Source organism: Chelon labrosus (assembly GCF_963514085.1).
Source record: "Chelon labrosus genome assembly, chromosome: 2".
In the NCBI taxonomy this organism is placed as follows: domain Eukaryota; kingdom Metazoa; phylum Chordata; class Actinopteri; order Mugiliformes; family Mugilidae; genus Chelon; species Chelon labrosus.
The window spans coordinates 28,653,480-28,681,398 of record NC_140338.1 but is presented as its reverse complement, the minus strand read 5'-3'; the positions used below and the strand labels follow the sequence as shown (position 1 = coordinate 28,681,398).

At 42.4% G+C, this 27,919-nt stretch overlaps 1 protein-coding gene across 2 annotated transcripts; it reads right to left on the bottom strand.

The window, feature by feature from the left end:
* Positions 1–398: 398 nt before the first annotated feature.
* mxi1 (max interactor 1, dimerization protein) lies at positions 399–27,038 on the bottom strand. 2 transcript variants are annotated; one of them, XM_084569780.1, is made up of 6 exons: positions 26,473–27,038; positions 24,065–24,167; positions 20,312–20,341; positions 5,150–5,264; positions 3,205–3,403; positions 399–2,587 (listed from the first exon to the last, which is right to left on the bottom strand). In XM_084569780.1, exons 1-6 carry the CDS (start codon positions 26,699–26,701, stop codon positions 2,424–2,426), a joined length of 840 nt encoding a protein of 279 aa, XP_084425906.1. In that variant the 5' UTR covers positions 26,702–27,038; the 3' UTR covers positions 399–2,423. The 2 variants fall into 2 exon arrangements, with proteins under 2 accessions (XP_084425906.1, XP_084425907.1); XM_084569781.1 differs by lacking the exon at positions 26,473–27,038 and adding an exon at positions 24,386–25,807.
* Positions 27,039–27,919: the final 881 nt, after the last annotated feature.

The following is a 27,919-nucleotide window of genomic DNA, read 5'->3' as shown; positions in this document are numbered from 1 at the left end:
GTCAACTAAAACACAAGTCTGCTAGAGACTACAATCCTCTCAATAGAGGAAAGTGGAGTTTTTAGACCCCTTCCATTGTGTAGTAGCCGGCTCAATATTTGCCAGTAAAGTCTTGGCTATCGAAGAGTCTCGTGCAGAGCTGACTTCCCCCCAGCATAGATGGAGATAGTTACATGTGCACCCAGTAGTTTTATATGTCGGTGTTAATCGCCACGGGCGTATCGCGCTGTCGGGGAGTCAGCTCTGGACAAGGTTGGCGACTCTAAACAGGCGAGGCTCAGCACTAGGAGCAGCTTAGGGGCCAATTACATTTCAAGTGTCCATTGAATAAAACATCAGAAAAAATGAAAACAAAATGGCTACATTTTCTTATCCCCTCCCACCCCCACCCTCCCAACAAAACAACAACTTAACAATAACCCATAAAATATACATTTCTTAAAATAAGGAATGAGGAATAAGCATCAAAAAGAGGAGTAAAATAAGACAGAACCAAAATAACTTAAAGTTTTTTCTCCCCTTCTGTATGTGTTCTTTGAGGAATTGAGAAATAAATATTCAAAATGGCGGCGTTTTGTGTCTTTTCACACACACACACACACACACAAAATGGTGGATGACAACACGACAATGGGAAAGAAATAAAAAAAATAAAGAGAGCTGTGGCTGAAGTGCAATTCTCGATGCCAGTGGTGTTGGGATGGAGAACACCGACATCATACAACCCGTTTTCTCCTCGCCACTCTTCAAACTTTTTCCTCCACAGATCACCTGACCACCAGTGGAATGCCATATGTAGCTTTTATTCTTCCCCCCCACCCCTGTTCATGAGTAATATAAACAACAAAAATGTCTAATAAATAAAGACAGTGCCAAATCAGATCTGCATTCTCAAACAAGACTCCTACTGGACCGCTCATGCGCGACTGTATAGGAAGCTGTTGCTTCTAAATCAAGCATAACTTTTCTTTTCCTTCTCGGGGCAGGAACAAAATGAATGTTTTAACGTAATTCACTGCCGTTATAAAGAGGGTAGAAATTCTCTCCAAAAATTGAATTTAAAATGCACAATAAACACAGGCTGGAACAGCAACAGAGGAAATAGATCTACCATGAGCTCTACCATTTTTTTTTTTAAACGGTTTTTTAAAGTTTCATTTGTTAAGCTATTTGTATATACAAAAAACAAAAGAGAAAATAAATCAGATTTTTCTTTTGGACGGTCACACATGAGTCTTTAGGGAGAGAAATAATACGGGAGGAAATCAAACTGACTAGACAAAACCAAATACAAGAGTTATTGCTTGTTACTGCTGGAAAGAGGATGGACATCTGTTCCAAAGTTTGTTGTTGTTGGATTTTTCCTTGTTGCTGTGTTTTTATTTCTTCTGGGTTTGTGCCATTTCTATGGACAGCTCTAAAGTAGGCAAGTGCAGGATAGCTGTTTATAGCTGCTTGTTGTGGGAAAAGAAACCAAAACAAAACACACGCACACACAAAGTTACGATTTCCACTTTTCGAAAATGCACCGAGCACCCACAATCGACAGGAATGTTTTCTTTTTTCCTCCTTTGTGGCCATTTTCCCTCCATGCTTGGCTGGAAACAGTCACACGCTGTTTGCTTTAAAAGCGTAGTGGTGGATCCGATCTGCTTCCCCGTCGGTTGGTTTGTTTCACAATAGCACCAATTGGAGTGTCCGAGCTTCTGCGCAATGAAAAAACAATGAGTCCAGGATTCAATTCAGGGCCGGAGGGAAGAGATTCAGGGCCAAGATGTGTTGATATGGCAAAGTTCACCCCACAGTGTTGGTTTAAGTCCAGATTAAATGTGCTCCCATTTATCCAGGCCCAACATCAGGATGTTAAGATGATGACCGACACAGGAGCAGCTCAATACACATCCACATTAGAGAGAACCAAACAGAAACACATATGAATTTAAGTGCATTTCGAGGCAAATTAGGGGCTGTATATCTAAAAGTTCAGACGGTGGATGGTTTAGTGAAATAATAAAACCAACCATTCATTTGAATAAACTGTGTGGGTTTAAAAGTCAAGATGATGACCAAGTCTTTGATCTCCCTTTAAAAATACGACTAAAAGCAAATCGCTATGTCTGGGTTCCTGGAGTCAGCGTTGGTCGGGGTGGCTCAAAGTTCAGACGCAAAGGAGAGCTCTCACTGGAGCTCCTCTGATGGTGGGTTCAGCAGCGTGGAGTCAAGGCTGGAAACTAAAAGGCTAAAGACAGAGCGGGGAGCTGCTGAGAAGAAAGTCGGAGCGACGGGAACGCCATTAGCTGTGGGGGCGTGGCCGTCGACGGAGGTGACAGGGTGTGTGTTTTCTTAGGCATGGCTGGATGGAGAAACAGGTGGGACTGCAGGCCGGTTTGGCAGGGAGGTGGCGGTCGTGGCGGTGTGGGGCTCTAGGAGGAGAAGGCAAGTTTGACACTGCAGGAGGAGTAGCCCTCGTCGCTGGCCATGCTCTGCAGGCTGCTGTGGTCGTCCAGGTCGCTGGTGCTGGCCGTGCTCACACTGTCCAGCTCTCCATGGGAGAACTCCGTGCTTTCCACGTCCACCTCAATCTCTTCTGCAGCCGATGAAATGATGATGGAAGAGAAGAAGAAAAGAGACATTAGACATGTTCACCCTCACAGAAGATGATTAAGAAACATGTTCTATGAACTAAACTGGATTGTTGTAATATTTTTATGATACAATATAAAACAGATGAGCATTCATTTACTGCAATATACTATAAGATGCCACAGAATGTTTTGCTCTGCATCACTGTTTACATCACTATAGCTCAACAGACCACAGAGACAAAAATGTCTGAGAGAGATGAGGTTACAGTTTCCATTTGCCAAGACATGACTGACTCCCAACATGATCAAAGCTAATGTTTTTCCAGATTCTGATCTGGTTGGATCAGATTCACTTAGTGTCTTCACATTATTGTACGTACCACAAACACACGTCTACTGCAATCAATATTGGTTATGCATCAATGATTCACCACGTGGCCCTTCAGGAAACATTTACATTTTGAACTAGTGTTGATCACATTCACCAGCACCTCACTTGATCCACAGTCCCAGAGGGGCTGCCACGGCATCAGCACCGTAAAATTAAGCAAAGAGCAGCTGGAGGCTTTGATGGCGTCTCTAGTTGCTAAATTAAAACCTTCCTTAAAGTCTTAGTCACCTTGGTCAGAGTCGGAGCGGTCAGAGCAGAGGGTGGAGCCAACACTGTCCATGCGTATCCTCTCTCCCTCCCCCAGGCTGCTCTGGGCTGCAGTACCACTGCCTCCCCTCAGCAGCTCCAGCTGACGCTGAAGGTGCCTCTGCTCGCGCTCCAGAGACTCAAGCTGGTACTGGCTCTTCCTCTCCACCTCTTCAAGTTTCTGGTCAGGAAAAGAAAGAGGAGAAGAGACAGACGACAGGTTAACCGTGGGTATCTGGAAACAGGACGAAACTAAAATCAAGGCTATGTTTTTATTTATTTTGCATTGTTCACCAACTGATTTGAATAGAAAGCAATTCCTTCTCATTCCATATTATATGGACAATAAGACCCTCCATTTTTATAACATTTTACATCATTTACTGACAAACGTACACGTTTTTGACAGTCAGATTGACAAAAATGAATTAACACGATAAAGGCGCAGATATAATATAAAATGCAATTTAATTCACGTTCTTGTTATAATCTTGACTTGTCAGTTGTGACCTGCTGACCTCCCCAGCTCCTGTATCAGAACTACAGATGCTATTTGACTGATCTAGTAGAACAACCCACAGTCACAACAATCCTACTTTCAGATTAGATGTGTAGCAAAACTTGTACATATTTGTAAGCCCTTTTTATGTCAGGACCGGGTTCATTGCTTTTACATACTTCACAAGATCTACAGATAGTTTTTTACAAAGTATAGTAAGAGACTGAGAGTAAGATAGCGAACAGACAGAGGAGATAAGAGTGAGAGAAGCAAAGCCGGAAGAACAACTTCAACAGACACTGAGGATAGACATGAATTGGTTTGTAAGGAAATTCCTTTCATATCAAAAAGGCTGTGTCCCCTCAGATCTTTCTTCTTTCAGCCCTGACCACCCTAAATGATTTTCCTTCCCTGCTCTGTCTACGCTGTGTCAACTTCTTTACTTGCAGTTTCAGTTTAGGCCTCGTGCCATTACACTATAAGCCAGGGTCATGGCAGGGCCTGATACAGCCACGTCGTGCTCTAACCTTGCAGCCTCATGTCACGGTCGCCAACAGTGACGAGCGTGACTCCCAGCGACGGACCAAAACAATGGCCCATCAATAAGCAATAGGGAGACTCAAGTTGACAGCAGCAGAAGCGCAAAGTGGCGGCGGCGGGGGTGGGCACAACAATGTCGGCTTTATGCTTCTCCTCTCTGCTACGTGAATGCACGCTACGTCACACTTTTCACACACAGACTGCTCAATCTGAGGCAGTCACATGCCTGATTTTATAGTGGATGGGAGTCCTGGTGTGAGCTTTAAAGCTTGATTATCAGTTAAAGAATTCATCACCAACTGAATCCTGGGTAAACTGGATTTGTTTCTACAATCCAAATGCGCCAATTCAGTAGTAAGTGAAATATAAATATCTATAATTTATTTAAGCAATGTAAAAACAGATTCCACCTTTGCTAAATGCCTCACTCTTAACAGCAGAAGAAAAATGCACTAGAGTGCAGGTGTTTCCTTCATTCATTTCACCACAAGGACTCTTGGTGGCATTGTGGTGAACTGCAGTCAAAAACCACATGCATCTCTGCCTCTTCAGCAGCACCAATCAATGACGTCTTATGAATGATCCCAGCAGTAGGCAGAGGAATCTGGCAGCAAAGGTCACGAAGGGGACTTTTTTTTTTTTGCATTTGTATGAATATGTTAATACATTTTCTTGTTATTCAAGCGCTGCATTGTTATCAGATTTTCCTTTTCACTGCAAAACATTTGATCGTGCCTCATTGTGATATTTTTATTTCTTGGTAGTCAAATGTTTTTCCAATAACAACATTTGATTTTTGTTTTTGGCCTGCTTTGATTCTAACCTTATTTTTTATTATTATTTAGACAGGACTAGCTTTATTGAAAAGTTTGTTAGTTATCTGTCTACCTTTATGTGTGCTTTGGCTTTGTTGAGCAGGCCCAGGGTGGTGTGACGGTTGCAGTCGGGCCCCAGGGGTATGAGGGCCTTCAACCGCTCCAGACACAGCCGCAGGTGAGCTCTCCTACAAAGAAAAGACAAACAGAAAGTAAAAGACAATGGTTAGATAACAGTGATGGCAGGGCAGGGCCATGACGTGGACAATAAAAGCATCCTGGTGGTTAAGAGCTGCTTCAAAAACACAACAATCAAAAACCTTTGTTGAGAGGTTGTACAGACAGTGAGGGGTTACTCATTGACTTTTCCCGACTAGGCCAGCTAGTGTGATGACTTTAACTAGGACAGTCTACTTAGAAACCCACCAATGTGTAGACCACAGCAAACCTACATCAAAGGTCTGCAGCTAACTCACATATAATCCATAACCAACATGAGCCTCATGGCTTGCAACAAGATTTAGTTACTCTCGCCTACATTATGAACAAGTTTCACCTGGCAGGGGGAGGAGAGTAACGGTGGGGGTGGAGGTGGTGTAATGGCATTTCCTGGACCCTGCTCGGTCCGTACACTCTATCATCCTGACAGTACCTCATTTCGTGACTGGAGACAGGCCCTGGGTCCTATATATCCTGCTAATGGAGCAGACTTGAGAGGTAAAGAGAGCTAATTGTGGCTATAACGCAATCAGTGCTCCATTAGTAGGGGCTGCCCTTTTAGCCAACTTGAAGCGAAGGGTGGAGGGACATTAAGAGTCAGTAGACTCAGTGGAGCGACCCAGACTCGGGGACTATCTCTGGGGGAGCCGAAAGAAGACAGACCCAGGGGACTAGAGCAGGAATTCACTGCACCAAGTTGCTGTGGATATATGTGAGCGCTGGGTGGAGTATATGTCATTATGCCTGTGTGTGTGTGTGTGTGTGTGTGCATGGACGGTGCTGATAAGAACACGAGAGCAAGCCATTACAGCCATTACAGCCATTACACCAGTAATGTATGTATGTATGAGCGTGTGACTGTGAACAAAACAAGTGCTGTATGACGAGAAGGTGCCCTCATTCAGTCTGCAGAGCTAAAAGTTTAGAGCCCACAAGACATGCGCGTGTTTTCATGATGACTATCGCTTTGGCTCAGATCACCTGTCTGTTTAATCAGTTCTATTCACTGGACTTAGCGGGGCCCAACTTTCCTCTTTATCTGGGACATGTCTATCTGCTCGTCTCATCTGAGCAATTTGCAAACGTACCAAAGATCAGATTGTACAAGGCCTTGTTGAATCCAGCCCTAATGTATGGAGGTGAAACTTGGAAAATGAATAAGAGTGATGAGAGAAAGATCAATATCTGCCTCAGACATATTCTCCAGATAAAAGTATGGAATCCACAAGTGCTATGGATGGCTGAAATCCATCCAGAACGGCGCTAACATGGACGCCAGAGTGCCTCCTAAAGTAGAAAGGTGGGGGGGAGGATGAAATGAAGTGCAGGTCAGAGCAACTCCCAGACTGGCATGGCATCAGAGAGTAGTGGCCTTATGCTGCTCGTATCTCACATGAACTCTTTGCAGGAGTCTTGAGTCCTTCAAGGGTGTGTTACACACAGGGGGCTGAATATTTCTCAAAGTGCTTACAATGCTGCCCATTTTGTTGAACACTACAATCCGGATTATTTCTTGATTATGTGGAAACAAGGCATTAAGTGTATTTCACTGCAATTTGCTATGTTTGCCATGCAGCCATTTTCAAACTAAGTGGGACACTCTCATGGAATGTTTCAGCATTGCTGTTAGCCCATAAATTATTTACTGTGTAGCTATAGCTGAAGAGCTGACACAAATATATTTTCCACACGAACAACCATGTATTTGTTATTTTTTCTTCTTTGTAACACGTCACATCTTAGGACATCTCAATCAGTCCTCATTTTCCCTCAGTCATAAATACAAACACGTATTTTTTCCTCTGATGTCTATGAGCTGCCTGAAAAAGAAAGCGTGTGTGGGTCTGTTTGCCCGTCTGTCTGCCCTGTCAGACAACCAGTTGACTAAGTCCAGACACTGGAGGCACACAGTCGAGATTAAAACAACCATCTCAGTTGACAACTCCAGATAGCCCCCACTTATGACCACTCCTTCTTCCACCCTCCCCTCCCCCTCGCCCACTGACATGACACAGAAGAGACCCGGGATACGCTGAGTATGTTCAGGCTTCTAGACCAAAATATCCCTTCACGATTGTTTGCACTCACACCTCTATCAGTGACTACAGCGTGATGCATCATTAGTCAAGTGGTTATATCACCTGTTTTTGCTTAACCAGTGCGAACCACAAACTTCCTTCCACAAACGCATGATTGCAACGACAATGAGTCCGTCACATCTTCCAGTACTTTGCTTTTCTGGTTCTATCTTTTCCCCACAGCTACCTCAGGTTACCGTGAGATCTTGTGGAGCAATAAAAGCTATTGGCTGGCGGCACTGAACGGACCTCGCTCTGCCTCTTAATGATAGCATGTGAGACGCCTGTGTGACATAATCTCTGGGTGTAAGACACACTCTACTGTGTAGCACTGATAAGTAGAGAGAACAAAAAAAACTTAAGTGCCTGAGGCAGAGCATGTGGCAAAGGGCCAACGAGAGATGGTATACTTTTGTGGGATTCATGGCTATCACACTGGACACCCTGATAATGGAAAGACAAATTGGAAGTCTTATTTCCAGCAGGCAAGTACTTTAGAAATCATTCTGGTAGAAAAATCTACCATGTCATGTCCTCAAAGCCACATACAGGGAAAGGTTTATCATGTTAGTCAGCACCACCAGCGCTATCTCTAACTAGCAGATGCGTGTATGACACAGTTCAACTGAATGTGCAAGTTTTTAAATGTTGGGGTCATCACTTTATTTCTATACCTGGTAGCAGAACCAGGTGACCAAAGTGTGCATCCATGGCTGGGATGACGATCATGAGGGAGGTTTGGCTGACGTGGTTTAACCCACACAGACGGACCCCCACACCACTGTGTCAGTCTGATTGAGATTTAACTGCCTCATTAAGGGCTAAAGGTCATAAACTCCTGGCTACCGGTGATGCCCCCAAGGACAGCTCCGTAATCCCTCAAAAGGACTGTTTATCATGTAGACCCACCGCAGAAGAGATTAAGCCATTTGCAGCTTATATATGAGTGGGGGCTTGTGACCATAAATACCTGCACGCTGCAGGCAGAATATTTTACCGTTTCTGCTCTGCAGGAGACACGTAACCAGCAGCAGAGCTATCCGTTTCCGGGGTTCCTAGAAAAGACTGGCACTAGTTACATAAACAGCACTCGATTTACCGTGCAGCTTCATGACTTCATGTCCTGAACTACTAAGGGAGAGGTGGTTAAAGGAAGTGACATCACAGGTTCACAGGCAGGTTTAGACGGCAGGTGTTAATCCAGCAGATGTGAAGTCACTTTTCCCAGCTTCATGGTTAAAGGGTTAAACTGCTGGGAGAAGTGAATGCTAGAAGACAAAACTTATGGCAACACAGGCAGAACTGTGAACTTTAAAATGAAAATGCCAGATTAGATATTTCCAGGTGCATGGGCGGATAAATCAGTGACAAAAATCTGCTTATATTTGTTACATGGATTTATCAAGATGAGATGTGAATAAATTCAACAAAACTAAAACAATTATCATTACAATTAATAAATGCAAACTACAACAAAAATCCAAACCATATTGTTTATGACAGTAGATATGGTGGGAAAGGATTCAAGATGCCAAAAGAGAAGAAGAAAAAGATTCACTGATAACTACAGCTCTCCACTTTGCACTTTCAGAGTCTGATGAATGGCACGGTGAGCTGTAGGTTGCCTGAATGAGAAACTCTCCATCTGTGGCGGATTACGTAACACGTGGCCAGTTGCTACCAGGACCTGTGCTCCGAACTGTCACGCACACCCGGGACATCAAATCCCTTTGTGACAATAAGACAACACTGGCAAAACAGCCCTGTTCGCCCTTGTGTTTAGCAGAGGGAGATTCCTGGGAATGAAAGCAAATGTACAAGCCTGTTTTATTTTGGGTTGTGTTTTTTTTTTTGTCTGCCTTGAGGGCACACCTTTGCAAACAGCTGCTTCTGAAATCCCACGCTCCTTTGGCAGTAAGACAGTGTGCCTTGGTGGACTTAGTCTTAATACAAATTGATTTATAAGATAACCGACAATTCAAGGAAAACCACAATTAAATCATCTGCTGCTGCTGCTGCTGCTGCTGTTGCTGTTGCTCCTGCTGATCTTCCACGAATTCAGTAAATATTCACCGTGTGAATAAAGAGCTTTACAAGAGGTTTAAGTTCTCACTTACTAATCAAGGCGACCGGCTTATTTCCATGGAATTCCAGTACCTTGAAGTCTCAATAAAGAGGGGTTGGTTCAAAAACTATTTTTACAAGGTCAACTGCTGCAGTATTGATATATTTATAGCAAGTGTTCATCAGCTTGTTTAATGCTCCACTCTGGTGTATAAGGTGATTCATGAAGGCCTAAGATATAATATAAGAGATTATTTCTATAACATTTGTTGAGAGGAACACCTGTTGAGGGTAATTTTGTCCTCGACATAAATACTGGAACTTTGAAAGCATTCTTTCAAAAACAAGCAAACTCCAAAAACCACTTATACTACACATCACAAAGAAGATATGCAAAATGCTCCAGGGCAGCCATGTATGCCCTCCAGTGTTGAATCCCCATGGCAAGGCTTATAGGCACATCACTGACACATGCAGCCGTCCTTTTCCTCATGAGACATTGGGATGCGTTACACTCTGCACACTCCACTCTATTGCATGCGGATGTGAGTCTCTGTCAGTCTTGGAAGTGTGTGTGCACTCCCATGGTTTTTGTTCCGGATGGGCCCCAGATGGGTCGGCAGGCAGCTAGCTAGCTCTGCCTTTTGGCTTTGACATGTGAGCGAGCAGCCAACCAGCCCCGGGTCACTGCACTACAACTTTCCTCTGCATCCACCCTCCTCTTTAAATCCAACTCCCCATGAATCACGTGCACACACTGTTTTTCTCCCAAATGTCACAACTTTTAGTCTATGTTCCTTGTTGCAATTAAGTTTAATTCAAATGCAGGGCAGAAAGAGCAGTAAGTAACCAAAAAAGAGAGAAATAGATGTATGTTAAAACAAGTCTGCCGTCATTTCTGTACTGCTTGCTGTTACACTCGCTTTTCAAAATGCGTCAAACTGCCTCCAATGTGATTGAAGCAGAGTCCTTTTTAGAGAAGCACTTTGAAGCTCTCCCTGTTGGTATGGAAGAGCTGCCCACCATAGCTCTTACAGAACCTACGCACGCATCCTATGTACGACAGCTCAGCGCTCACCTCCCTTGTTCTCGTATCATCCGTGAACACGCATGCTGAGTGGATATACCGCTGAAACGGCACAAACTGCAGCGTACACAGGGTTTCCTACCTAACCCATCTAACATATGTTATCTCTGTGTGTCAGGTACACACTGAGACACAAACATCCTTTACAATGGTTGTCAGTGAATGAATGAAACAACAGCAACAAGCTGTAATTCAGAAATCACATCTGTAGTATCTTGAAAATAGTGAAATAAGTCTGGAGAAAAGTAAAGCCGAGCACAAACACAGGAAGCTTTTCATTCTCATTTAAATGGACATTTACGGAATAGTAGCACGATAAGAAAACACAGTATATGTATATGAATTTTCATTAAAACATTTTTTTTGTGTGGGAAAAGCTTCAACTGCAATAAAAGAACACCTGAACAGTGCCAAAGACTCTGAAAAGGCACCCTGTGCTTCTGCTTATTTCCATTTAAAGTCTGTTGGATCCAGCACGGTTAGCTGAAAGCGTGAGCTACGGAGAAAAAATAAAGCTGCCCTAGATTCCAAACTTGTGAATACGTAAATAATGGATAACTTCTCAGGCCGTCCAAGATGTCTGACATAATTACTGGACATGCTTTTAAAGGGGAGGGTCAGATTTCTAGCCCAGATACCAGTCAATACGCTTCTCTTCGGCATACAGCCCCCCCCCACACACACACATACACAATTTGACCTACTTCTAATCCATACGGAGGGAGAGGAAATTTGACCCTTCACCCAGTTATTACAGTAATTACACATCAGCGATGACTGTCTCAGTGGTAAATCTCTTAGACTGACATAAGAAAGGAAATTAAGACATCATTAAACGGGCCCTCTTAGCAAGAAAAAAAAAATAAAAACTTGACTTTATGACGGAATTCTATTGTCCTCCTCCGCCTTACGCCATCTGCAGTGTCAAGGCTCATTTAAAGCAGTCGCAAATCACGTTTCACAGCGATGTCATACATTATCGGAGTAATTTGAGTATTTTGTAATGCAAAGCCTCGTTTAAACTAGACTAAGCCATTGAACAGTGCAAATTATCTCAGTATGTGGAGGAGGGCAATTAAATCAAACTGAAAATGAGAGAAGACATTTTCCCCCTGTGCTTTGAGCATTATTTTCCAAAACATTCCAAATCCTTTACTTAACAGTTAAAAATAGCAATTGTGAGATGCTTATTGCTTAGGTGGTCCTGCCCGGCCACAGGCAAATCACATGTAAGGCTTCCAGATCATGCATAGTAAAACAACATGTGACACACTGATCCACACTCTGCAGATGGTGACATGTAATATACATGGAGAGGGGCAGGGCTCAAACCAGTCAGTGCATACATTACATTTGCCCACCATTACTATAACAGCCAAACACACTGAAGGACAGAGGATCACACTACTCAACAGAAGTACATCGTTTTTTTCTTTCGTTTTTTCGCCTCAACAGATTGACCTTTTTTGGATCATTTCAATAGAATATGTTCAAATGGAGTAGTGTCATGTGGTTTAACCTTCAGCTTAATGTTAATGAACTGTGTTTTATCTATTGTCGCCCATATATACAAGAGCGTTTATAATGTTACACAAACACACACCCCCACAACAACAACAGGGAACACAGCCGCCCTCTGTGTTTGCTCACCACCTTTGTTTACTGCCTCGCTGGAATAACACAAAGGGCAGGATTGTTGTTTTTTCTGATAAACGTGGCTCTTCTAGGATTCTCTGCTGTTTTATGCCCACTCTGTCTTTCGCTCCTGGGGTCATGGGTAGGGGCCACGCTCTTCCCCTCCTCCCTCTCACATGACTGCAGCCAAGGTCACATGTTTACCCGTATAGAAAATAGCATCTGACTAAATGGATTTTTTTTTCACATAGGAAATAACAACTAGTTAAGTTAACTGCTGGAACAGTCATTGAAGAGGCACCAGCCCGGCTGCAAAACTGGAGCCGGCTGTATGTGCTTTAGCCAATTACTGCTTTATTATCTGGGCTATAAACGGCAAGTTAAGGAAATGACAAATGCAGACGAAGCTGGACTTACATGATAAAAACGACTCACGTTTTATGGCTAAATCGGAATTTTAGGTTTTCCTTCTTGTGGAAAACTGTGTGTTGCTGATTTATGACTTGACAGATGGTACAAGCATTAGCCCATGGCTGGCACGTGGCATGTAATTCATGTTATAATGCCATCAATACCCAGTGGACAATGTACTGAAATGAAATTCTATCATGCAATAATCCATACGAACACAAAGATCAACGAATATAAAACTTTTGCACTGAAACAGTATGGTGAGTATTATTTTGTCCACTTCTGACACATCGACTCGTCCGGCACATTTCTACATGTACACACCAGATAAGAGCCATCCTTGCCCTTCAGCAAGTGTAGGCTCTTTCTTTCTGACAGACCGATGCTTCCCTCATCTACTTTACGGAACACGGACAGATGGGATAGATGTCGAGAGTCAGAACGAGATAGCGAGGGTTGGAGATATAAAGAGTGGGGGAGGAAGAGGAGTGTTTTGTCTGTGTAATCTGCCCAGAAACTAGGCATGGGCACGAGCGAGAGACGGAATATCGTGAACCTCCCTGGTTTAGTGATGAAAAAATGACTATAAATTTACTCAATTTACATGTCAGAACCTTTAGGTGACAAATTTTGTTCGTATGTTATAAAAAGCATAAAAGTCATGTATCCTTTGTGTTGAGCATGACCGCATATATGTTATGCAAGGATTGAGTGAACTCAGTCAGTAATGGTGTGTTTGTTGACTACTTATTTGGCAGTAATGGCAGGTAAGAGCTCATGAGGTCTCTTCAAGCTTAAAATGGCAGAAAAATCTTAAGGTCTTTATCTTGGCGCTGGCATTGTAAACATAAATATATGAAAGCTGAAGTTTTTAATAGACACATTCTTTGGCAGTTTGATTTCTGCTGCTCTTCAGAAAAAGAAAATGTTCTCACACAAACACCACCTTCTGTGACGGCTTGTGCTTCGTGTCCTGGCCAGTTTGGTTATCCGCTGAGGATTTTACTACGCTATTCAGACTGACAGACAATTGTTAAATTTGACAAACAGGACTGAGTAATGAATGCTCATCTCTCCTTCACATACAGCAATGTCTTTCTCATCTAAGAAGTTAAACAATTATTATCAAGTCTTAGATGGCAGGGAGCAAAAAAGAAATGGAGCATGCGGGTGGATGGGAATGCGACTTCTGAGCATTCGGGCAGTTGTGACCTCAATCCCAAAAAAGGGATTCAGCGTGTGGAAGAGATTGGGTGTCTTTTCGATTGGCAGTAAGCTCTCTGTAAAATGCATATGGATTTAGGGCTGAAACCACACTGGAAAACTGAGGCCAATAAAACGCAAATGGGAGTTCAAAAATCATGCCGGACTCGCACGCACCGATCCCACCAATCCCGAGGCCACAAGCGGTAAATAAAGTGGAACGCTGTTGATTACTAGGCAGACCCGTGCTGCTGTCACGCTAAACCCGCTGGAGCCACACTCATCACACAGAGCAAGGGAGGGATTTGAGATGCACTGGAAAACTGAAAGAGGAGAGGAGACAAACATGAAGCAAAAAAATAGTGACTTAGAAAGAAGAGGGAAGGAAGAATGGTGCAGGAATCGTCAAGCAGCGACCACAGACATAAACACGTGCAGTGTGTTGGAGTTGGGGGGGTGGGGGGGTGCTCTGTGAGGCAGGGCCAAGAGACTCTGGGGCTGAAACCCATCACTAACACACGGATTAGTTCACACGTGCACACTGCCTTTTAATCTGCTCCACTGAAAAAGGTTGCAAGAGAGAGAAAGAGAAAGAAGGAGAGAGACAAAGAGATGGAGTGAAAGAATGGGCTGGCCACAGAAAAAGAGCCAGGAAGGGGGAGGAAGGGAAAGAGGATGGAGTGATTTGGACAGAGAGAAGAAAGAGAGGGAGACATGCCTCAATGTGCACTGTATATGAGTCACATCACGTAAAAGTGAATCAAGAAAAGTTATCAATACATTTGTCTTTGACCCAAATCCCACTCAAAAACACATCACATGACCCCATCCAGCTGTCCAGCTTCTTTTCAGGGACCATTCTGCCTTTAAATTCAATAAAGAACATACAAAACTGACTCAATGTGAGGACGGCACAGCAACTACATGGTCAGCATTTGTGTAACCCCTGTGTCATCCGTCCAACTCTCTTTCCGTCTGTTCGACTGTCCCGAATCTCAACCCACGCAATGTTCATCCGCAACTCTCTCTTTCCCCTTCCCCTTCACCTTCACGGTGACTGGAGGGGCAAAGGCCATAGCTTTGGATTTAAACTCAAATATGGACTGGCTGCAAAGATGTGACTAGTGTGAAGCCAGGGAGATCCAGCCAGATGTTGGCTCTGGGGGCAGAGGTTTGGTAGGATTATGTGATGTATGTTAGCGGGTTGTCTTAAGCCACAACCCTATTACAGTTGATCTTGTGTTTTAACAGATCCAATAGACATCCTTTAATGTGCAAAATACACAGGTTTCCTAAGAGACGAACACACTCATATTCTCGCCCATGTTAAACAGGAAATTGTAAATAATGAAATGCAATGAAGGCTTTGATGATGAGAAAATATGTGTGGTAGACATTGTGGGGGTAAGAGGTGGAGACTTCTCTCCCTGCTTCATCATCTCACTGCTCTCATTGGTGAAAAGATAGCCTCTATGATTGGTCAGAAGGCAGCGGTGTTTCCCCCTTTTTCCCCAGCTGTACGGCTAAAAATAGAAGCCATAGTCAGATTTAGCCTAATTGAGTGCGTCTTGCTTCTTGAACAAGCATCCTATTTCCCCCCCCCTCTTCTAGCGCTTTATCACAACTGCTAACGGAACAAGATGCTCTAGGAAGGAAAACATGAGCATTTCCTCCTGGAACAGTGTGTAACCACAGCTTCAACCATTTGGTCCAAAGTGGGCTTTTCAACAAGCCCGGCACAATGTCATTAATGGTAGAGGTTGAACAAAACACTGTGTGGGAGGAACTGAAAACACTTTGTAGAATATTGCAGTGCAGCCTGAACATACAGTTCCTGTTCGAGCTGAGCTAATTTAAACACCTACAAACAATGTGAAATCACTGAAAATGTTCCTATTTTAGGGGTTAACACAGTGGACAAACCTGCTGCCCAAGCCCATATGCCTGTCCAGTCTTATTTCATTTGGTTACGCTGTTCTTCCAGAGAATGCTGTATATACGCACTTTTGCAGGATAAGGGCACAACAAGGAGGCGCCAAGATAAGATGCGTCAAGGGTCAGAAGAGCAAAACAGGATGTGAGTGATGGCTGAGCCTTCAAGTGCCGACATCCGAATCCCCCGTGTGGTGCCTTCTTTACACCTGTCTATTGAACATCTGTGTGGGAATGGATTCTTTGGCAAAACAATGGTGACCTCTGATTTCATGCTGACCTCTGCCATCAGACAGCAATCCAGTGGGGATGCCGCGTTATGTCAATAGAGCTCCAAAGGTCTACAGTGCTTGCGTTAAAGTTCACACAAGCCACCTTTTAAGTACCTGTTTTCAAACTTCTATTACAGCATTTGATTCTAAAATAATAATAAAATAATCTGTTATGACAAGAAAATGCAGTTACAATACTCCATCTGGTAATATGCAAGAAGGCAGAACCTGAAACTCACCAAGGGGACATGGTGGAAGTTAGAAAATTTGTTTCGCATTGTTATCAGGCAAATTGACATTTCAATTTCTTTATTTTAAGAGCGCCTAAAGAGAAACACATATAGAAAGTATAGAAACACAACTAGAGAAAACACGTGTATGTTGTACCTGCCGTGACCTCTTCATTACAGCTGGGAACCTGCCACACTAGTTCCTAGAGGAGACAGACAGCCACCATCTGACTGTTTGTGGTAGCTGGCTGGAATGTCTCAACCTGACACAGGATCATGACTCCCTGTGTTAATTACAGAGCGGAAATGCTCACTGCACACACATTGGGAGTGTAGATCAGTCTTGCGTGCTGCTCAAGGCTTCCCTTCGTCAGGTGTATTTGACCGATCCGTTGACTCATCCCATCAGCCTGTCAATTACTTCCCTCTTCTCTGACACAGTCGTTAGCTAAGCCAAAGCCAAGCATGGCCGATAAGAACTAGGACCGGGTGGAAGAAGGGAGGTGACAGGCCCCAGCACGTGTGTGAGCTCTAGCTGGGCTCACCAGACCAAAGATCAAGTCCCTTAAGCTGCTTTTCTGAGCCAAGAAAAGCTTACAAGTCGTCACGTTGGTCAGAACAAATGGTCCTAGTTTCAGGCCCTGCAGCAGAGCCTGAGAATGGGCTGCACTCACAGTGAGGACAACAGAAAGTCTGGTGGAGCGGTTTTGCTTTCTTCAAGGAGGATCAGCACAGCCATAAAATATAACCCTGACTTATTCATGTCTGACTGCTCATCCAAGCCCAAGGCTGGAACAACAGTACTGAGTTTATAGCCCACTGGTTAGAATGAATAGAAATACATAAAGGCCTTTCAATCCGATAAAACTATGTACCATTTGAAAAATGTGACACCATTCTGGAGATACAGCAACACACACATCTTTCAACACAGTAATAGAGCTGAAGTAGCCCGTTGAGACATAAAGATTACAACAGCTACATAGAATTAGTTTTTTACCTTAGAATGCGACAACAAAAAAACAATTTAGAAAGAGTGCACATTACTCTAAAAGCTTCAACAAATGGAAGATAAATATTTATATGCAAAGGGAAGTTTCTCGAACGCACAAACAATAGTACAAACAAGTGAGCCAATGCCGCTGATCCAACGCTCGTTCAACCCTCACCAACGCTTCTTACGTGTAACTCAACTATTATGGCTGAGAGCGAGCCTTTTCAATATTCCACAAGGACACGCTGAAAGGTGCTTAACTCTCACTGTTTGTCCAGCTCCTCTCCTGAAGAATCAAGAGGAAAAACTAATATTGCTTCCACTGTCTGGGCACTGTGGGAATATAATTAGCGGTGTGTATTATAAACAATATTAAAATGAATAATTCACGGTTGAGCATCTAGAGATTAAAATACCAGCCATGGCGCCATGTTATCTAGTTTAATGATAAACTCTTCACAACACACAGAGATCATCTAACTTGGGCTAAAGAATTTATGATCAACAAGAAAATGACTAATAGCAGAGAGCTGGGAGATCAAAGCAGTCACACTACAACACGTGGCCATGCAAACCTTTTACTGTTAAACCATTCGAAGGCACTGTAATTTAGTACTGGCATGTGGAATAATAAGGCTATTAGGAGGTACATGATCAAAGCAACACAGCCACCACGTTATCTGGTCCCACTGCAGAGTGTGAGTATCTGGAATGTGGTTTTTTTTCCTCCTCTTTCTGTGCCTTTTATCTGCATCCTTAGGTGTCTGCTGTCACGATGAGTCTACATGTCACAGAGGTTATCAAAACCTGTGGTAGCCATGCAAGGCGAAACGTCTCGCCGGCTGCAGATACACAGGGGTGATAAGTGCTGGAAAAAGTCACACTGGACCATAAAGGGGCAGCCTCCAATTTACAAAACGTGAAAGTCTGCCGAGATGGAACGAAAGCTGCTGCTGCCGTTACAGAATCATGGTATAAGCCTGACACACTTGGGTGAACAACTATGCCTGATACATATAACTTACAGTGGGGCATGTGCTTAAAGGGAATTGGATTAGCTGCTGGCAAAAAAGGGAGGGATTATAAATGATTCTGACTTTAAGTGTGCTTCTAAAAAGATGGATTACCGTTTCAATTTTTAACACTCTTTCTTTGATAATGGAAATCTGAATCAGTCCTGTACTTGCCAACTACTTAACAACAACACCATGCCATACCATCGAGCTGAAAACAAAGTGTGCAGAAAGACAAGGTGTCCGTATCTGGATTTGGTACAGTGGTGTCGTACAGGACGGCCTGTTCCCAGACCGCTCTGTTCTACTGCAGCTGTCTCTGACTGAGTCTGCAAAGTGGAGCCAGTATAAAGGGGAGGATGCAAATTTCAATGGACACATGATGGGAATGAAAGCACACTGGGACAAAGTTAATGCTGTCAAATAGACAAATGAGTGGGTGCATCACCTGGCAGTCTCTTCTTACGTTTAGCTAATTCACTTTGATTATAATTTCACATAATTTAAATTACCTTTGTAACTCAGCAGTAACTCTGCAGTAAACTATATTTGGTGGTATTCTACCATTTAAAGCTTTACACTACTCTGCTCTGATGGGGCAGAGATGGCTATAGGCCACAAATGGCCACTGAAAGTACAAAGACCAGCAACAAGAATGTGGTGGAGTGGTGTGGTGAGTGACAAAATCAGCCTTCGCACTTTGTTGTAGGAACACATAACTGAGCTGGCACCTCTTTCTGAAATACATTTCTGTGGGTGGAACACTGAAAAAAATGCAACCTCGCATGTGTGCCGCAATCTGCCGAGGCCAGTCAGCCGACCGGGAGCCTTGTGTGTCTTTGCATATGAGCACAAAGATGACACATCAACTCTTGTCTATATTTAACTCACTGGACGACTCTCCTTCCAATGTTCTCATCCTTTCAGAAGAAGCTGCCAGGAGGAATGGCGAGAAAAACAGGCTGAGGTGACGTGTAATTACACTGAATGGATCTGGCCTCCCACATCCTTTCATTGTATCCACACGCTCGGAGATAATGAAATGGAAGGCACGCTATTTTTTTTATATATATATACACATATATATATATATATATATATACCATAAATCCTGTAAGTCTAGCAACTCTTATTTATGGTGTCAAAGGAAACCCTTTACAGCCTGACTCTTGAAGCCTGCAAAGTCGCAGAGCATAAACACCAGCAAGCACCCTATGTGGGTGGTGAACTCAATCTGATAAGGGCTTCTAAGAAACCAACGCTTGCTCTCTTTGGAGGACAGTGTGGTAAACCGTCATACGCCAGCGTCTTGCTGAATACACCACATCTTACACTGGAGATACCATCTTGAACACAGAGATTACTCGACGTTGAACCATGTTCATCCTAGAAAAACCACTGAGAGGACATTTTGTTCAGATATAAAACTGACTTTGTTACCAGTACTGAATAAAAAAAAAAAACTTTGCATCAATGTAACCACAGATTATTATTTTTTTTTAATTTAACTCTAACAGCTAAACCCTAAACCTAAAAAATACAATGGTTCTGATATAAATTTTGTTATAGATGGGCTTTGTTTTAGTTCACTGCAATATGTTTTGCTGGTCAACCCATCCCCAGCAGTTAATTTGCTGTTGGTAAATACAGTGATTATGAAGCTCATCATGCTATCACACTATCACACCAACCTATAACGTTTAAGCTTTTATCATACTCTAAGATCGATGCAGACACCTGCAGACTTAACTCGCTTTTGTGCAAACTACAATTTGGTGGATGCGTATGCGGACACGTTACAAACATGCTCACCAGAAAACATGATGACGACTACATGACAGGGAAAAGAAAAGGGACTTTTCTTTGGGTAAACAAGTGAGGGAGGAAAGGCGAAAAGTAAGGACTGTCCTGAACACAACTACGTTCCTGACATATTTCAGATTTTAAGGGCCTGTTGAAGAGGAAGTGCTCACTCAGGCAAAATGAAAGTAGGACATGACAGACTTATTAACATGTCAGGGTAGGGTGTGCATGTGCCTGCAGGCTGGGCTCTGTGATTTTAATGAGAAATGTTTTTATAATGTATTGCCAACTCACCTATTCTTTTCCAACTCATTGTGTGTCGACCTGTAAGGACAGAAAACAGAAGCTGTCAAACAAAAAGCAAATGTAGACTTTTGCATGCTGAACAAGGACAATACGAACCTTCTTTACTGGGAAGGACAATGCAATCTAAAGTGGCAAATTAGGTGTAATATAAAGATAATAAGTATATGAGAAAAACTAACATAGTCTGAGAGGTCCATGGCATAGTGAATTTTATTTATGGATTTATTAATCAAACCCAAACACAACCCACTCTAGGTTGAGCACACTGTAGCCTTTACACCAATAAATGTCCACCCCAATGCATCTAGGCTTGCACCTTACCACCCCACAGCCTCTTGCTCAATAATGCAGAGCATAACTCGGGGATGATGAGTGTGACACTGCATGAATGCGTATGTGCGTACACGCATGTGATGCTGGGCTAGTATGAGCACACACACACACACACATACGTACAAGCGGCCAGGGTTCAGTGGTCTGTTAATAATGTAAAGTGAATCAGCTGGTTCCTGAGAGTGTCTTTGTATGGCAACATACTGAAGGGAGACATGCCCTCCTCCTGATTCTTAAATGGCCAGGTCCCCTTCCACACGATATTGACTCTAGCTCATCTCAGCAGGCCAAGATTTAGGGGGAGAGGAAACAATGCAATCTTGACAAGTACTTCTCCATCCTCTAGTTTATTATTGCTGTTTTAATACTAAGCTCACTTGATAAAACTGCAATCTTGTTAATATGCACACAGGAAATATGCAAAAAAAACAAGCGATAAGAATAAAACAAACCGCCTGAGGCTGTCTGTAAAAACTGGCCTTGCCTAAGAGGAAATTATTTTTTCAAGTTAAATTATCTACGCCAATAAAAATGCCATACATCTACACTAGAATGCATTACTGTCTGTGAATGCACAAGACTAGATATTAAGTCAGCTGTGGCAGTGTATTTGATTTAACATGACATGGTCCACTGCCAGATTTGGCAGCTGCCATCACAGCAAAACATGAGGCACACATGTAACCTGGCGCAGGCCATTTCCTGAAAACCTGTGAGGACCCAAGTGCTCACCCGTGTGCTCATGACAGGTTTCAACTTACATATTCCACAGCCCTATAGTAGTCATGCATGGCTCTGCTTTGCAGTAGGCCAACCAGCCACAAATAATAAATTTATATAGCTGAAACACCAGCTCTATCTCTTCTGTTTAGCTACTATCGTCATAAATCTTATAAGAACAAAAAAATTACTGTCCCAAAATTAATATTTACTGGGAAAATGAATAGTCTTGCATTAAAAGCTAAGTCTTTTTGCACATGATTACTTCCTAGGTAGGTCTACTGATTTCTGTAACTGACTGTGAGTCAGACTAATAGTTTTGCCAACAGAAGATGAATACTTTGGAGTGCATCATTTGCGTCATTAGCCGCCACAATGAATGCACACTGTGTTGCTTGGTAACCCACTTCACCAGATTGTCACAATTTCCAAACTCTGACTGTTTAACCAAAATGTGATCCTCCTTTGAGTTTGGTAATGCAGATTCCGTTTGGCTGATCATTTTTTTAGAATGGAAAAAAAATATACATATATTTTTGTCAAAAATGATTTCAAGTGAAAAGAAAATTTCCACTAGTAAATAAATTCAGAACTGGAAACCCACTCTAGGACAATTTATGATGTTACTCTATGTACTATTCTGAGAATGTGGCACGATATCAGCCTTGGTACGAGCCACCATAGTCAAGTGAATGTGACACGCAATATGTCTTACACTCCCATTTACAGAAACCTATCTCTTACTTTTCTTTTATCACCACAAAATTCTTTCCGGCCACCTGAATCTGCATGTCTAGAGCATGACAACAATACAGTACAGATTATAAAACTGTCTCAGTCTTGTTTCTTGGTTCCTTCTGTATACATGTATACACACACAGACAGAGTGGGTCAATGAGATAAAGCAACCCGGCTATAAACGGCAGGCAAGAGACGACAGGGCCTGATAAGCCCATCACTTTAAGCCTCAACATGCTACAGAGAAGGCAGCTACAGCTGGACCGAGATAGAAACAGAAAGCAAAGAGTGTTCAAATAAAATGTAATAAAATGTGTGACTGAAGTGTCACTATGGCATGCTGCTCTAATTCAGATACCATGTTTGGTTAATCATTAAATCAATCTCTCTGGATGATGCACACTGCCTTTATTTCTGTGGACAGTGCAAGCTGACGTTGTGAGGTGCCAAACATTGTTCACAACTGTGACTAATTAGCAAGATTTCTCACCAAAGTTGGCAGACCACATATAGTACAGGACTGATCAATAATGACGCAAGTGCCCCCATCAGTAACCTTGGCAATATCCAAGTAATTGTGTTTTGTTGCTTTGCAAGGTGTGTAATTCCAGTGGGAATGAAACAAGCCACATCACAAGCACACACATGGCATGTGTTAACTCATCATTGGGTGAGAAAGACCAGCACCAAACATGATTCCTGCACAGTCCAGGCTGTACTGCTTCTCCGGGATCATTAAGTATTTGAGGAACTTTTTTTTCTTTGCTTCTTGTCGCCATTTTCTGTCATGCATATAAAAATCCCTCCACTGCTGATTCTTAGCTAGCTGGCTATTAGCTAATATTTCCCTGTAAGAACCAAATCTTACGAATACGGCCTCAGAGTTACTAGTATATGTGATTACCACTGTTGCCATGCAGAACTAGGAGGCATTTTGCGCTCATGATGAGCAATGTGCAGTTCCTGTTTGTGGCACTCTATTACATTAATATTAAAAGGAGAGTGAAACGGAGAACAGTGGGTCTTGAGATGGATGTACGACTGTCAATGTACAGATTAATGTAAACAGCCTAGCACCAAGAGAAAACACAATCGCAGAGGATTTTAACTTTAACATTCTCCCTGCCTTTAATTCCAAATACAAGTTCCTGTCATCTGTAAAAGCAGTGACAAGGAAGTGTCTCTTTTCGGCACCTTACATATGTTCCCCAATACTCGATCAAAATCTTTGACATAATGCAACCAGATGCAGAAATGCAGAATATACTTATACATGAAGCTAAGAGAGTACATTACTGATTTACTCAACATCATTAGTCCTGAAAGAGGCTCCACATATCCACCTTTGGATGTCTGCAAACAACACCAGCCATAAATAGAAGCTTTCCTCTTTAGGGGCACAGACAAAGTACCACTGTCGCCCACAACGTAAAAAACAGCTAACATGGGGAATAATAGGACCAAAACCTAAAGAAATATATACATTTAAATCTTAGCCAACTCTATTTGTTTTTATCTTAACTAACAGCATGGTGCAACATTACAAATATTTTTTTCGCTCCAGGGTTGTCACTTTCACCACGATCCCTAACCTCGGCCACTGCAGTCCGTTTGACAATCAGCTGATGAAAAGCTAGCAGAGCCGTTGGTGCTAACCCCTCCCCCAAGCCAGCAACACATCGCTGTCAAATGTGCACCTATGTATTGCTAAACTCTGTAAAGTCCGAGGAACATCTCTTCTGAATCAGTGCAAACTTCTCTTGATAAGCAAAGTCTCAGAAGTGTAAATAGTGCAAAACAGCTTCACACTTTGGTGACGGCTCGCGTTGCATTAAAACGTTGACAAGCGAGTTGGGAACACACTTCTCATGCCACAGATTCACCTGTAAAACTACTGTTTAATTACTGACATCTATATCATTAGCATCATGACATTAGGGGGAAACTCACCTATTGTGGTTACTGCTGAACTTCTTATTTCGGAATTTTCTTTGCCTCTGGTAGTTTGTGTTCTGATTTGACGGGAACGTCGAGGCATATCCGTGTTCGCACTCTGTTGGAAAAGAAAGGAGTAGTTAACTTTTAAACATTGAGCGAGTTTGCACACTTTATTCTTTCAACCATGTAGTTCAGGTAACGAAATTTTCTTCAGATGGCGGATAACATTTTCTGACAACACTTCCCTTTTTCGGGCTTTTAAACATCCCATTTTGAGCAAAGGGAAAGAAACCGTGTTAGCGCTGTTAATTGAGATCATTTACATGTGTTTACCTCTTTCTCTTCTCTCTAGATATTCCGCTGCTTCCAATAACCGTTGGATATTCATTAGCTGAACAGCCGTCATTCTTTCCTGAGGCAGTCTGCCGTTAGCAAAACTCTCTTCACAGTTTAACGTTAGCTTTGCAAACTGCAAAGACCCAGTCGCTTTTAAATTCAGGGAAGACAGTACATCGGTTATTACTATACTGGCTGACTAAAAAAACGCCGTGTTTTTATATCTTCAGTGCCTGTGCTGGCTCATCAGAAGCCTTTGTCGAAAGGAAAGAAAAAAAAAATCAGTTTGCAAGCTAGCAAGCTACAGCCAATTCTTGCAAGCCTTAGTTGTTAGAAAATGTCGAAACCAGCGTATCAAAGTATTAAAATATTCTAGGAAACGCGCTATCAAATTTTTACAAAAACGGATATAAACAATATAAAATTTCCCCGAGGGAGCGCGGAGCCAGCAAAGTGCCTGCTGCTGCTCGTTTCTTCTCCGCTCCTGTTTGTTTACCTAGCTGCTCAGCTGAGAGGCGGGGACCTAGCTGGGTAGAGGCCGGGCTACACGTGATGCATTTTGGGAAGCCGAGTACGTGCAAAAAATAATGTCACACGTGCAGATTTAATGGTTTAACAGTGTAGTTTGCCTTTAATATGATTTATGAAGTAGAGCCTTGGCCGGCATGACTTTGTGACGCAACTATAAGGATAGCAGGCCATTCTGATCAACAAATACACACTGGTGAGATTACTGCACTTACTACTACAGTCCACATTATTTAAAGATACAGTGGATAAAGGTAGTGATTATTGTCATTTCAAATGCATTTTATGGCTGCTTTAGATCACAGTTAGACAGAGAAGTTGAACTAAATAATAATAATAATAAAATTAATTTCAAAACGCAGCCTGTAACAGTCTATAACAATTTTGCCGGTCAACTCGCTCTTCAAAAACCCCTACAATTCCCATGATTCACCAGGAGCGTGGGCGGCCACTTGCCGGCTGAAGCCAGGCCCAGCAACACGTGGCGTCAGTAACGAGCTAGGATCTGATTGGCGGGCGGCTTTGACAGGCGTCGAGGGTTGAGCTCGAACCTGGCCAATCGCAGAGGAGGTTTGCGCCATGTGGAGAGCAGTGCGCCACGCCCACAAATAGCAGGAAGCAAACAATCGAGAGGAGAGCTCTGCCTGGGGAGCTTTTGAGAATTCCCACGTTTATGCAGCCCACATATACATAACGTGACATATTACTAAAATGAGTTTAGCAGCTCGAATCAGAGCCATGTGATCGAAAAACCCCTGCACGAATAGTCCCTCTAGAAATAGTCAGAAATAAAAAACTGCTTATATTGTAGTATCGATAAATCATGACTTGTTATACCTCCACGAGAATAGCATAAATGATTATTTTTACAGAGTCATTTGTAAAAATGAGCTAACAATAAAATGCCGTTTGAGAAACCATGCATGTGTAATCAGCTTTATAGTAGCTATGACATAACTATAATAGAATAATTCATGTTAGGCTGATTAAACCATCAAATAAAACTAACAGTCGGTTAAGACATTTATATGATTTTACTAAACCCACATTCAACATGCAGTTGTGTCCATGGCGTTTTTATCTATAAAGTTTTCTCTTTTTTTTTCGATCGAGTCTGCGGGGTAACAATGACATCATCCTAAACTGAGTTGGAGGGCGCTGCAATGTGGTCAGATTTATTATATCGGAATGGTAGCCAAGATTCACACCCACGCACTAATCATTATGTCATATTGCTTTATCTATGCTGCAGGGGGAAAGCTGCAGATGATTCTCGGAGTTGTGCAGCCGCAAAGAACCACAAGCACGCAGATAATGCAGATAAGAAATAGTCCAGGAAATAATGAAAGCTTAGATTTTTCCACGTTTCCCCATAATTGCGATATTAGCCTGATGCCTTGTCATATGCTGTGCTTTTTGCAGGCAGTGGTGCTTAGTTGAATGAACTCAGCCCTTTGTTGTCTGAGTCTGTTGTTGACAATGAAGTCTTGTGTTTGTTTTTGCCTGAAATTCGGATGCAAATAAAAAGAAAAGGATCAGCACAAATGAAAACTCACTTCCGTCCTTCCTCTCGGCGCTCTCAAGAAACCTAGCAGCCTCCAGCAAAACTTGCACATTTTTCAGAAAAGTGTTGATCTGCTCCATGTGGGAGTCTTTGGAGTTGAAGACGTCATTGAATGGGCAACTAGACATCTCGAAATCTTGCTGATCCAAGATAGACGCCTCGGAATCAAAAAACAACTCCTCACTCTTCAAACTTCCTCTTTGTCTCTCAGTTTTGGCCATTTTTCTTGTCCCTCTGTCTTAGTTTGAGTGGTTTCTGGCGATGTGCAGGGCGCAGTGAGACAGTGAGACAGTGAGGCAGCTACCAGTGAACGCTGCTCTTGTCAGATGGTTCCTCGTTCCTTTTTTCTCTTTTTTATGAATGCAGGGTGTTTAATGTGGAGCAGTGGCCAATGTCAGTGGATGGTGCTGCATGGGAAAAGCAGAGTCCGGCCCCCTCCGTCTGAGGAGTCCGCATGGTCCTTGTGCCCGTCTGGTCTATGCAGCTGAAGAGATGAATACTCAGACGTCAACGTTACAGTATGCACAGTTCATTAGGTACACTAGTGAAAACAAACTATAATACAAACAGTCATGCACTAAATATTTTCTTCATTAAGGTCATGGTCTTCAGCATTTGTTTAACATAACTAAGAGCTGCTTTGGATGCTGTGGTTTGTAGTACCATTGAATTGTATTGTGTTGTACCGACACATGTTTCTATATTTTGACAACCTCATTTTAGTCAATGGGCTAGTCTAAATAACAGAAGCATTTTGTGTTTTTTCAGTGCAGTTTAACAGCACCACAAACTAGATCCTCAAACTTATACAAAAATGCACTTGTTTTAACTAGTGGTACTATGACCTGGCAAGTGAGTGTAGTTTCCCCTATTTATATGCTAGTTTACACACAAACCTGATTCTTTTCTATTATGCAACAAAATAATAATGATGACATGTAACCACGTTAGTTTAAAAGATATGTTAGTGGTATAAAGTGGTGGTAAACGATGTCCACGCTTACTTGGCAGTTCATTGAGTACATTTAAAAACAAATGCATTCTAATATAACAGTCCTGCATTGCTGAAACAGCATCAGAAAGGTGGTCATTGAACTGTATAATCATTTTGAACTATGTAGTTTGTGGTTCTGTTAAACTGGATTAATTAAACACTCAAGTGTTTGTGTTATTGAGCTTATCACATTGACTAAAATGGAGAACTAAATTTATGATAGACAACTTAACTTTTTATATAATTCTGTTTGGAGTATTGGACCCTCCTAATAGTCGTTATTTGTATTTGTACTATACAAAATGAACTGCTGGACCGTTGTGGTTACTCAGTGATTGGTCCGAATTGCATTTTTTTATTTATTTACACCATCTAGTCAAAGTCTTCTTTCATTTCTGTGTTGCAGTAGTAAAAGTACTGTTGAACATTTTTAGTTCTAAGACAG